Source organism: Pongo pygmaeus, chromosome 22 (genome assembly GCF_028885625.2).
Source record: "Pongo pygmaeus isolate AG05252 chromosome 22, NHGRI_mPonPyg2-v2.0_pri, whole genome shotgun sequence".
NCBI lineage: Eukaryota > Metazoa > Chordata > Mammalia > Primates > Hominidae > Pongo > Pongo pygmaeus.
Genome location: NC_072395.2, coordinates 39,266,007 through 39,278,668, shown reverse-complemented (window position 1 = coordinate 39,278,668; position 12,662 = coordinate 39,266,007). Strand labels below are relative to the sequence as shown.

Below are 12,662 nucleotides of genomic sequence, written 5' to 3'. Positions count from 1 at the left end.
TATATTGATACTTCTTTAAACCATAAATTAAATTGTTGTACATACTCATGTCTACTTTTAGGTTACCTTTTCTCTTTCATTGAGCCTATCTATTCCAATGTTAATCTAAACTGTTTTAATTATTGTGATATTATATGTAATATCCCATTCATTATTCCCACTCATTATTCTTGTTTTAAATAGATATTCTTACATATTTATTTTCCACATAAACTTTAGAATCAGATTGGTTTGAAAAAAATCATGTTATTTTTAAAATTGAGATCAATTTTATTTCCAATGTATATAATAATTTGGGGAATCTTGTTGTCTTTATCCTACTAAATTTTCTTAGTGAAAAAGAGTATCTCTTTACTTATTCGTATCTTTTTTTTTCCTTCATGCATAACATTGAGAACTTTCTGATTTTTCTTAGCAGGAAAGAAAACTATTGGTTTTCTAAACAAGAGCTTTATAGTTGATTAACTTTGATTTTCCACGTATACACGTATTTCATTTGCTAATGACAATTTAGCTTTCATTTTTTATAAATCTTTTTCTTTCTCTTGTTTAATTGCCTAGGCCAGTAACTCCAAAACATTGTCAAAATCATAACGATAGTGTGCACTGTTGTGTTGTGTTTTTTTTCTGAATTTACAGGAAAAAATAATAAACATTTTATCAGCTTTCAGCAGAGATGCCATACATTTTCTGTACTTCCCAATCCTGAGTTTTCTTCACTGTCACTCTTTGTCCAATACCTTCAACCCTGAAAATTCCTTCCCTTTGTTTAAAGATAAAAAGCAAAGTTGTTCATCCATTGCTTAGAAAGGAAAAATTGTAGTGAGGGCAAGGCTAAAAAGGAGCAGGCTGAACTCCGTAGCAATCGCCAAAGCAAGGGGTTAGGAAAAGTTTCTTGGTTCCCTAGTCACTCTTTAGAAGGAAGAACACCGGCGTGGGGAGGAGTCGGGGCCACCCCCGCCCCCTGCCCGCAGCCGTTGCCACCCGCGGAGATGAAATGTGAGCCTGGGTGGCCAAGGACGCCGGAGTGGCCGCCTTCCCCGCGCCTGAGCGCAGTGGGGCGAGACAAAGAGACCTGGGCCCTCAGCGCACCCCGTCTCGGGCTAGGGGCGCCCCAGCTCCGCGGAGTCCCGCACTCGCTGGCCCGGGACGCGCCCGGCCCGGGCTCCCTTGGAAGGCTCCCTAGGCAATGGCCGGGTCTCTGCTCCACCCGGCTCTCAGGAGCGCTGCTCTCTCCATCTGATCGCCCTCCATCCTCCCCATTCCCTCTGGTTCCGGGCTCTCCCTTCGCTCCAAGCCTCTCTCTGGCGCGCAACCTCAGGCCACCGGCTTGGATGGACGCTCCGAGGCTGCCCGTGAGTCCAGGGGTCTTGCTTCCGAAGTTGGTCCTGCTCTTTGTCTACGCAGGTCAGTGACAGAGGGCGGCGGAGAGGGTCAGAGGCTCGGGACTGCTCTTGGGTCACGGTCCGGGCTAACGTGGGTTGAGCTGGACGGACCGGGACCTTTGCAGAAGGACATTTGCAGACGCTTCTGCCTTTTCCGCGAGGCGACGGCAGAAACCCGCGCACTTCCACCCGCGCGCGGTTTTGTTTTGTTCCTTTTCCTTTAACTTTTACTTTTTGCATTTCTTTTCTTTCCCTTTCCACCTTGGAAATAGCAGTCTCGTGTTTAGGGGATTTGACTCTCTGGATAAACTATATCCAAATAAACTTATCTGGATAGGCTAGGCAGTGGCCTCTCCATCTTCTGCTTTCTAAACAGTCCTGGTTTTCCCTCTTATGAATGAAAAAAACTTAGAGCTTTGTTTTTGTTCTTTGGGAGATTCACAAGTGTGGTAGACTGAGCTATTGGATTGAAGTCAAACACAAGGTTTTTGAGAAGCATGAATTCACCCAGGGTCTAATCTGTGTTCGCTGATTTAGATAGACACTTGTTTATAAGAGAAGGGCATCTCATTTCCCTTCTAATTATTCGTAGTGAGAACTGCTAATAATTAATGAAGCAAAGTGGGTTTTCTTGTTCTGTGATTAATATGGAGCCCCAAATGGCCTTTCATTGGTTATTCAAGTATAAAGTGTCTTACACATGTGGTCTTTGCATCAGTTCATATTCACAAAACAATGCAAGCTAAAAGCAAAGTTCTTTGTAAAATGTTTTTGTGTCTCTAACGTCCTATGACAAAAATCGCAGGCTCACCCATGAGCCTCCAATACTAAATGTACATATAGCACTGAAATTTACCTTTGATACTCAAAAAGGTGTTGCAACTGAAATGATGTTCTTCAGTGTTGCACCTGAGTATTAAAAGAATTGAATTTCTCATTCAACCTTGCTAGAAAAGAGCCACCATAACTTCTGTAGACATTTTTAGTCTGTTTATTGAAATGCAAATTAGTGGCTGTCTAGGAGTTACCATTTTAAAGATGTTTTATGGCAGGAAGAATGCTGACTTTCTAATATGAAAATTCGTAAAAGTAGGATAAGTTCTTCCTATTTAATGAAGAGAATTTACATTTAATCTGTTTACAACATTTATTTCTTTTATTAAATTTATATAAGGTTTTCAGAATTTGAGGGATTAACAGAGTCAATTGCATTAATATTCATTTTCTATTGAAAAAATCTCTTTATTAGTTCTTTCGAAGCAATTATGCTTTTCACCTCCTCTGCTCGACAATGTTTAATACTTTCACTGACACTTACTCAACCACTCCATTGAACCACAATTTTGTTTGTTTGTTTATTATATTCCCTGTGGTAAACTGAAAGCTTCTGCTTTACACATCGGCCCCCTCCTCCTGTTTCCCCAGTGCTAGGTGCCCAGCTCCTCAGGACTCAGGAAATCAACGAAGCTGGCCAGCAACAAGGGTGGTTAGTTTAGAAAGTTTTCAGTCCATTCATTTCTCTTCTTTGGAATCCCTCTCTCGTAAGCTACAAAGTAGTTGTAAGCCAGTGTGCTAAGTTGACTTATTATCTTTGCTAAGAAGTGTTTAGCTAATAAGCTCTTTGGTGTCAGTTCCTGGACTTCTTATTCAGAGGCCTTTTTATGCTTTTCATATTCATTCAACTATTACTTACTGAGTGAGATATGTTGAGCCATAAGAGGTCATGTTCTTATCAGTCTTCTCTGGGAACTACGGTATGATCATAAATTACTTTAAGATATAAAAGGTTGTGTCATAGGAGAGGTAAAATCATGTGCTATAGATGTTCAAAGAAGAAAATCTTACTGCTGGCTTAAAAGAGTAAGCTTCATGAGGACAATGTCTATTTTGTTCAGCAAAAAGATCAATCAATATTTGCTCAGGAAAACTGAATTGAAGAAGACTTGAAGGAACTAGACGTTTGAAAAATAGAGACGCCCTGAACCCAACGAGGCGGAGTGGGATATAGCAGGATATCGTGTGATCAAAGGCAAAAATCAAGATCTGTACATGCAACAAAGGATATTTCAGTTTGGTTGGAACTAAGAGGTATGGCTAGAAGTAAGGGTTGAGGTTAGATGCTGGAACACCACAGAAGTCAAAATAGTTCATACTATTAAATGAATTGCCAGCTTTATGGGACAAAAATCTAAGTAGATGCACTGCTCATAATCTAAATTATTTTCCCCAAAGCAAATGCATTCGATTCACATTTCATTTGGCTAAACAAGTAAGAACAAGGTTTCTATACCTGAAGCATCATGTTGTACTACAGAGTTACTTTTGGAAGGAGACCCAGTGAAGTGTTGATATTATTGTCTGACTCCCACTGCAGGCTACAAAGACAGGATTCGGTCAAGGTTTTACCTTCCGGGCCTCAGCCAGTAACTTCTGTCCCCTCCCTTTCCTTCCTCTCTTATCTTAGCTATAGCTTGCAAGGGCCATTTCTAAGCAAGTGCTTCAAGCCAGATACTGCTTTTCCTGTTCTGCACATTCCTTAAGGTGGGAGGCAGGGTGAGTTGGGAGGCAGGGGTGAGTTGGGGAACCTTCTTCCAGACCACACCTTTCAGCAAAAAGTCATTGAAGAAAGTTTAAGTTGGCTGATTTTCAGGGATACTAACTTGGACATTAGAAGTAATATTATTTATCTTCTGAAGACAAATTGGAATGATCTGTTCTTTCTCCAGTGAGAAAAAGCTCCTGTATGGCGCAAACACTGTTCTTTGTCAAATTATTCTCAAATATCCCAGAGAAAGCAACCAACATAAAAAAGGCTTTGAAGTGTGGTTGAAATTTCATTTTGGAGAGGTTGTGATTGTAAATGTATTTGCCATTCTGTTAAATCTCCCCTTTTGGGTAGTTTAATTCTGGGAAGTAGACAAGAGCACTGGAAAATGCCATAAAAACAATGACCAATGTGTAACATGATCCAGATGTTTGCTGCAGGTATAATCCAGCTTCTTGGCTACAAGATTTTGGGCTTGGTTTCCTGTAACGTTGGCTCAAAATGTTTTGATAACACCATGTCTTTATAACAGTAGTCACCGGAATGCAATGGTAGCAATTGAATATTTGATATTGATGGAGAGTTTAATAAGATATCACTGTCCTGGACATGGCTCAAAAGGCACCCATGAAGTTGCTTACACATTGGTTGTCCTACTCTAACAGAAGAGTGGGGACATTAGCTCTCTCACGATCAGAATGGCTTTTATTTATTTATTTTTTAAATAATTTCAACTTCTTTAATTTTAGACTCAGGGAGTACGTGTGCAGATTTGTTATCCGGGTATATTTTGTGATGCTGAGGGTTGAGGTACAATCGATCCCGTCACCCAGGTATTGAATATAGTACCCAATAGTTGGTTTTTCAACCCCTCCCCACTCCCTTTCCTCCCTGCTCTAGAAGTCCCCAGTGTCTATTGTTGCCATCTTTATGTTCGTGAGTACCCAGTGTTTAGCTCCCACTTGTAAGTGAGAACATGCGGTATTTGGTTTTCTGTTCCTGAATTAATTTGTATAGGATGATGGCCTCCAGCTTCATCCATGTTGCTGCAGAGGACATGATTTTATTCTTTTTTTTCTGGCTGCATAGTATTCCATGGTGTATATGTACCACATTTTCTTTACTGAGTCCACTGTTAATGAACACTTAGGATGAATCAGTCTCTTTACTATTTTGAATAGTGCTGTGACGAATGTACAACTGCATTTGTCTTTTTGATGGAATGATTTATTTCCCTTTAGATAGATACCCCAGCAATGGGATCACTGAGTCAAATGGTAGTTTAGATTTAAATTCTTTGAGAAATCTCCAAACTGCTTTCCACAGTGGTTGAACTAATTTACATCTCCAATAACAGTGTATAAGTATTCCCTTTTCTCCACAGGCTCACCAGCATCTGTTGTTTTTTTGACTTTTCAATAATAGCCTTCTATTTTGATTTGCATTTCTCTGATGATTGGTGACTTGTTGAACATTTTTTTGTTGTATTTGTTGGCTGCTTGTACGTCTTCTTTTGAGAAGTGTCTGGTTCATGTCCTTTGCCCATTTTTTAATGAGATTATTTGGTTTTTGCTTGTTCAATTATTTAAGTTCCTTATAGATTCTGAATATTAGGCTTTTGTCAGATGCATAGCTTACACATATTTTCTCCCATTCTGTAGATTGTTTACTCTGTTGATAGTTTATTTTGCTGTGCAGAAGCTCTTTAGTTTAATTAAATCCCGCTTGTCAACTGCTTTTGTTGCAATTGCTATTGAGGACTTAGTTATAAATTCCTTCCCAAGGCTGATGTCAGGAGTGGTGTTTCCTAGCTTTTCTTCACGAGCCTTACAGTTTGAGGTCTTTCATTTAAATCTTTAATCCATTTTCAGTTAATTTTTGTATGTGGTAAAAGATAGGAGTCCAGTTTCATTCTTCTGTGTATGGCTAACTGGTTATCCAGCACCATTTATTGAATAGGGAGTCCTTTCCCCATTGCTTATTTTTGCTGACTTTGTCAAAGATCAGATGGCTGTAGGTGTACATTGAATGGCTTTTAAGAACATGAAGCAAAACATCCCCACTAAGCCCTTCGGATAACTGACCAGTCTAAATATTTGAACAAATTAAACAGCACTAAAAATGAGAGCTATGGAAATTCACCAAGAAAACTGTAAAATAAATAGCCTTTAAAAGTCTGTTGTACTCTGCAAAAAGCATCTATTGTCAATATATTGGCTTCTCCCTTGTGTCTAAATCATTAGATTTTGTTTCTGTTTTCAAATTTTAAAAGTGGACTTAAGTACTTACTGAATCTCACAAAGGTAATTATTTTTCGCTTTCATTCCTTCATACCACAATCCAGAGGTAAGCCTCAAGGGTCATGTTTGACAATCTATAATGTAAAAATAAAATTGAGGAGAAGAAAATATGAACTTTTCCATTTGTTCCACAAAAGCCATGCATAATTGTTAATGGTGACTGAACTTTGCTACCTTTTAATCACATCTCTTTGTAAAGTATCATCTTAGCAGGGAAGTGATTTAAAAGCAATGTAAAATTTCCTTTCTGGATAAATCAATTACATGGACATGCAGACATAAATATAATATTTTGTACTTTTAATGTTATAGCTTTGATAGGGAAACAAAAGTTTTATATAATTTATATAATAATTAATATTACCTTCAGGAATTGAGCTGCAAATGGATTATTTTGTGACTCTTAAATGTACAACCTAAATTATCAGACTGCACTTAATGTTTTCCTAATCATGTGTCTGAAACTATATACCCATCATAACTTATATGACTAACTCAGTGACAACCTTTGCTTGTTAAACATAAATCATTTAGGTGGAATAAAGAATACTTAAAAGCTAGAGTAATTTTTATCCAACATTTTTAGTATAATTTTTCTTGCTGCAAAATATATGGAAAAAATAGTAATTTCTGATCCTTTATGCAGAAAATAACTCTTCCGCCTTCACGTAGTACTGTTTTATGTCTTACTGATTCCTCAATCTGACATTAAGTAAACTCTTAATTATTTACAAAATAATTGTCTATGGAGATTTCTTCCCATAACCAATAATCTTTTAATCCAGATGAATTTACAGGATGCAGACTCATTGTGTTACCACACATATGCAAACCGTAATTATACAGGTAAAAAAAGTCACAAAAGGAAAAGCATACAATGTACTATCATGGAAAATATACATCATTTTTGAAATTATTCCTTTTTGGTATTATCCATGCCACTAAACCTTCTATTGATTGAGCTCAGTTGAGAATACAAGACCCTGAAGTTAGAAGACTCTTTTTTTTTTTTTTTGAGACAGAGCCTCACTGTGTCGCCCAGGCTGGAGTGCAGTGGCATGATCTCGGCTCATTGCAACCTCCATCTCCTGGGTTCAAGCAATTCTCCTGCCTCAGCCTCCTGAGTAGCTGAGATTACAGGTGTGCACCACCACACCCAGCTACTTTTTGTATTTTTAGTAGATACGGGATTTTATCATGTTGGCCAGCCTGGTCTCGGACTCCTGACCTCAAGTGATCCACCCGCCTCAGCCTCCCAAAGTGCTGGGATTACATGCGTGAGCTATTTTGCCTGGCCAAGAAGACTTTATCATTTAAAAATTATTATAAAAACTCTATGGACAAATCCAGTGACTGAGTAGTTTAAGTTCTTTCATTCCTTCCTTCATTATCTCATTCAACTAACCCTGACTAGCAATTATGGTGCTTAGTGTAGAAGATTCAAGAATTGTCTTTGTCATTACAGCTTAGAGTCTAATGGGGAAGAGAGGCTGATTTAGATCCTTACAAATGTTTTTGAATTCTGAGGACAAAAATGAAGATTTAAAACCACTAAAGGGTGGTCATTGGCTGATTAAGATGTGAAATAGAATAATTTTTCCCTGAAACTTTGATTTTACAACTGTAACTGCTCACAAGTGGTTTTTGTTTTGTAGATGATTGCCTTGCTCAGTGTGGCAAAGATTGCAAATCTTACTGCTGTGATGGAACCACGCCCTACTGTTGCTCCTACTATGCTTATATTGGGAATATCCTCTCGTGAGTATTAGTCAAATTTGGCAATATTGATGCTCTTCCTCTTGTCCAGTTGTCCAGTTATGTCTTTTAAAAGTACTAAGTGATAGCTGTGGGCAAGAGATTTCAAGATTGATTATTAACATGAAATCTTTACTGGAGATATTAACACATCGCTATCTAATGGACTATATTGTTTGACAAAATATGCAAAATAATATACAAAATAAATTGCCTTCATTATAAAGGAACTAAAAAGAGTTATTCTTTTATTGTTTTACTTTGTGTACTATAATAATGTTTTAAGTAGCCATCATTTTATTGATAATTTTATAACATCATCAGTGATATGGTTTCATCCGTTTTGTGCAAGTTAAGATTTGTTGTTTAATTACAGCCAGTTTATTTTGTCATCATGTATTAATTTAATACATTCAGTAGATGTCAGGAAAAAGAGAGTTATGAATAAAAAACAGTTGAGACATGAAATGTCAGTTCTCACATAATACACATACAGCAACTTCAGGAAACAAGTTTAGAGCCTAAGACAAGCTAGGTATGAGTAATGCAAAGTGATAAACAACAAGGCACAAAAACACAAATGAAATATATACATGTAGACTCTGTGAAGCATTTCCTTGTAACAAATTAGAATTTATTTTAGAGCCGATTCTGGACAAAGGGAAATATAGAAGCTGGACCTGCCTCCAGGGCTGTGTGGCTGGAAAAGTGTGCACTTGTCAGTTCCTCAAGAGAGGAACCCACAACTGAGAAATAAGGGTTGAGAATTGGGAACATAAGAATTTCTTGAGTCAAAATCCCCATGGCTTTCAGAGAGCAGCAACGGTTGTGCCTCTGTCTTCTGTTCTTGTTTTTCAAGTCAGTATCATGATGATTTGGGAAATGTTCTGTTTAACTCATGCCCTACAAAGGCTCAAGTGGAAACGGGAAACATTAGGTGCTAAGTCATATGTGCCCGGCTGTTTTAGGGACATGTCCATTGAGACGGCTTGTTACACATCCTCCATTTCCCGAGAATAGAAAACCTGGCACCACATAAACTTTCTAGAATCAGTGTGGAGGCTCCTATTAGAGATCATGACTCTGAGAATACAAAATAAAAAATCATACATTGGGATACTCTTGAACACTATAATAGATGTGAAAGAAATGTCAAGCTATAATAAAAAAACATGTATGGAATTTAAGCCTTCTTTGAAATGCAAATAAGCTCCAATGAAATGTTTGAATTTTTCTTCATGGATGGTTTGGTAGAAAAGAGATTAAGCCCACTTTTTACGTTAGAAACCTGTCAGGATGATTTTTTACAGTAACTTATCAGCTCAAATATAAATATATAATGATGTTTACGGTGGCATATTAATTTGCAGTATTTAAAGTAACAAAATATATTATTAATAAATTTACATTTTTTTTTTCTCAAACGGTCTCCACATGCCAGATGCTGCTGTCCCAGGTAGAGGTGTGAGTATAGATTTGGAGAATGTGAAGTCAAACTAATTCTGTGGTTCCTTGGTCATCTGACTCCTAGCTTATTTCTTGATTCGCTAACTATATCATGGAGTGTGCTGTGCCCTTTTTCTTATTCCATAGCTACCTCTACCCTGGTAAATACATATGACTCATAACTACTTATTAATCAGAATATTTTTAAATATTTGAATTTATAGATGTACTTGATATGATTTACATTTGCAATGAAGTTCACATTTTTATGGTACATGTTCTATATCTTTAATTTCACCGCTGGTTAAGTGAAGAATTGGTTGAGTTGATACATGTATCTAGGTTTTTAGGACCAGGTACTTGTTATGTTTGGGGGAAAAAATCGTGTTTCAGAAGGGAAAATAAACACAGATGGCATCATATTTCAGGCAGTTATAACTGAACTTTCTGTTCAAAATAGAAACCACTGAGTAAATATCACGCTAAACAATTCTTAGCAAAAAGAAAGGTGGCAGTGGTGGGGGGAGACTTTAAAGTGTTTTCCCACTTGATAAAAGAGAATACATTTTCAGGATTTCCAGTTATTGTTTAACATTTGAAAAGAGTTCTTAACTCCACCCAAAGTGTTTTGTTTTGTTTTTTCTAATTGGTGGTCGGGGATGCAGGAGGTAGGAAAAAAATTAATTCCAAGAATGCTTACAAGGGTTTCTTCATATACAGGTTGTCAAATATTTCTGTTTTGAAATTCATAAATGATGTTTCCTCTTTTTCAAGCATCCAGGCACATTCTTAGTGAAATCATTTTAATAGTTGTAACAGAAAGTTAAACCCTTGTGGTTATTAGAAAAATAATAAGGAACAAAGCAGTAACACAATGAAATATTAGGTAAGTTAAATGAATATTTTTATAATTTGGTTTATATTTTTGTTTGTTTTTAAAATAAAAATATTTGCTCAGTTTAAAATGAGCTAAAAAGAGAGCAAAATATAATTTGGGCATTTTAGAGTGTTTGTAAATTGGTTGGGTTAGGGCCACTTGACTGTCCTTGCTGAGGTCTTCCTCTAGTCACCCACTGAAATAATCAGAGTTGCTGTTTAGCCCTTAATTCTGCTAACTTCAATTGCCCTTGCTGTTTTGCAAGCTAACCATTAAGATTTGTTTATAAAGCAGTCACAGGAGCTAATTTAGTTGAAAAGTCTTATTTTATTCAGTTTGCTCTCCTTATTTATTTATTTATTTATTTTTGAGACAGAGTCTCATTCTGTCACCCAGGCTGGAGTGCTGTGGCACAATCCCAGCTCACTGCAGCCTCCGCCTCCTGAGTTCAAGCAATTCTCATGCCTCAACCTCCCAAGTAGCTGGGATTACAGGCAGGCACCACCATGCTTGGCTAATTTTTGTATTTTTAGTAGAGAGCGGTTTTCACCATGTTGTCCAGGCGGGTGTTAGACTCCTGGCCTCAAGTGATCTGCCCAACTCGGCTTTCCAAAGTGCTGACAGGCAAAAGCCACTGTGCCCTGCCCTCTCATTTTTTTTTTTTTTTTTTTTAGATTCTTTCTATTCTAAATATGAGTGAATTTTGGCAAATAAATTTAGGTGCCCTTTTTCTTTCTTGCTTCTGTTAGGAATTTTAAGATTTACTTCTGTCTTATGAAAAACTTTAAAATTGAACTTAAAACATAGCCTATCTACTTCTGGTCATTATAGTCACAGATACTGGCTTCAGTATAGGAGAACCAGGATTTAATAATAATTTTTACAGTATTCAGCAAGTTTAATTCAATCGATTATTTATAAATGCACATTGAGTGCCTGCTACCATGGCAGTGGCAGCTTAGGTCCTGGGATCCAAAGATGAAAAAACGATGGACTCTGACTTCCAAGACCTCAAAATCTGATAAGAAAAGAGAGCATAGACAAATAATTCTAATTCAAAGAGCTAATCTCCAAAGTATTATTGGAGGACTGGAAAGCTAAGTCTGTCCGTGTGTGTGTGTCTGTGTGTGTGTCTGTGTGTGTGTGTGTGTGTGTGTTTAGGAGGAGATGTTTAGGGAACACATCATCAACATGGAATCTGATCAGAGTTTTGAAGGAAAAGTAGACATTTACATAAATAGTGAAGAAAGGGACATGCTTTTTAGACAGACTCTTGCATACAAAGTCAAAGATACAAGAACGGAAATGATCCAGTTGAGAAAGTCCTTATTGTTCAGTGTGGCTAGGGGGGAAAGGGGACCTTTGAATATAATGTAGAAATAAGTAGGTCAGACAAAAGACAGATCCTTTAATGATGTGCTTTTGTTGGTCATGCCTAGCAAAACTGAAACAAAATAATTCAATACTTTTCTGGAAATCAGATATCTGATTTTATAAAGAACAGACACATTCTTACGCATCATTAAGACAATAGACAAAGATAAGAAGGCTCCAAATGAAGTGTCTTTTTATTTATTCCATAAATGAAATATTTGGAATGCAAACTTTGAGATGTTACACTATTTGAAACCATTTATGACAAATTATGTGACCTTGTAATTATTTCTCCATTTAAGAGATTTTTGACCATGAGGGCAACTACCTGAAGATAGAAGCCTCAGAATATTTAAAAATGAGAATTGGGCCAATTCGAGAAATAAACAATTTCCCACCAGATTGATTCTCAAACACTTGATTCAGCAACTCTGCTTCATGGGAGATAGATCTGTGATGAATATGGAAAAGGATGTTTGAACTTTTTGCTGCTAATGAAATTTAATTGGCATTCCCCAGAAAGTAGATCCAGTGTAAAAATGTGGTTTATAGAGTCCTCTCTGGAGTTGGTAGAATTTAAGGGAATAGAGGGTGCAATTAAGTGGCTAATTACTGTTATCCAGTAGAACAAGCTAAACACAGAACTGAAGTAAAGTTGAGGAAAATGAAGGTATTCTCTTTTGTAAGAGAATAATTGTTCAATACTGAATATGAACAAAATATTGACTAGTTTGGACATAGTGAGCTAGATGACAATATATCGCATTTAATTTCCTAACTCAAAAATAGATTTTGCTTTTCTACTTTGCCATTGTAAAGCACTCATCGGTCTGTGGATTCTTCAGAGCCCCATCTGGCCAACATAAAATCCCCACAGGAAAAAAAACCAAGAGGGAGAACTAATAATGGAGATCCTGGTGAGATTAAATTTCTTTTCTTCTCAATGAAATGTGAAAGATGTATTACCCGCAGTTTGGCAA

General features: G+C 37.1%; 1 protein-coding gene across 2 annotated transcripts in view; it reads left to right on the top strand.

Annotated features, from left to right (window-relative positions):
• The first annotated feature begins 856 nt into the window (after positions 1–856).
• Positions 857–12,662, top strand: part of CYYR1 (cysteine and tyrosine rich 1) — a 107,548-nt gene continuing 95,742 nt past the window's right edge. The window contains exons 1-2 of one of the 2 annotated variants that reach the window (XM_054468912.2): positions 857–1,407; positions 7,886–7,988. In XM_054468912.2, coding sequence (XP_054324887.2) covers positions 993–1,407; positions 7,886–7,988 — 518 coding nt within the window. In that variant the 5' untranslated portion in view covers positions 857–992. The remainder of the gene's footprint in view (positions 1,408–7,885; positions 7,989–12,662) is intronic. The other variant, XM_063659719.1, reaches the window with a different exon arrangement.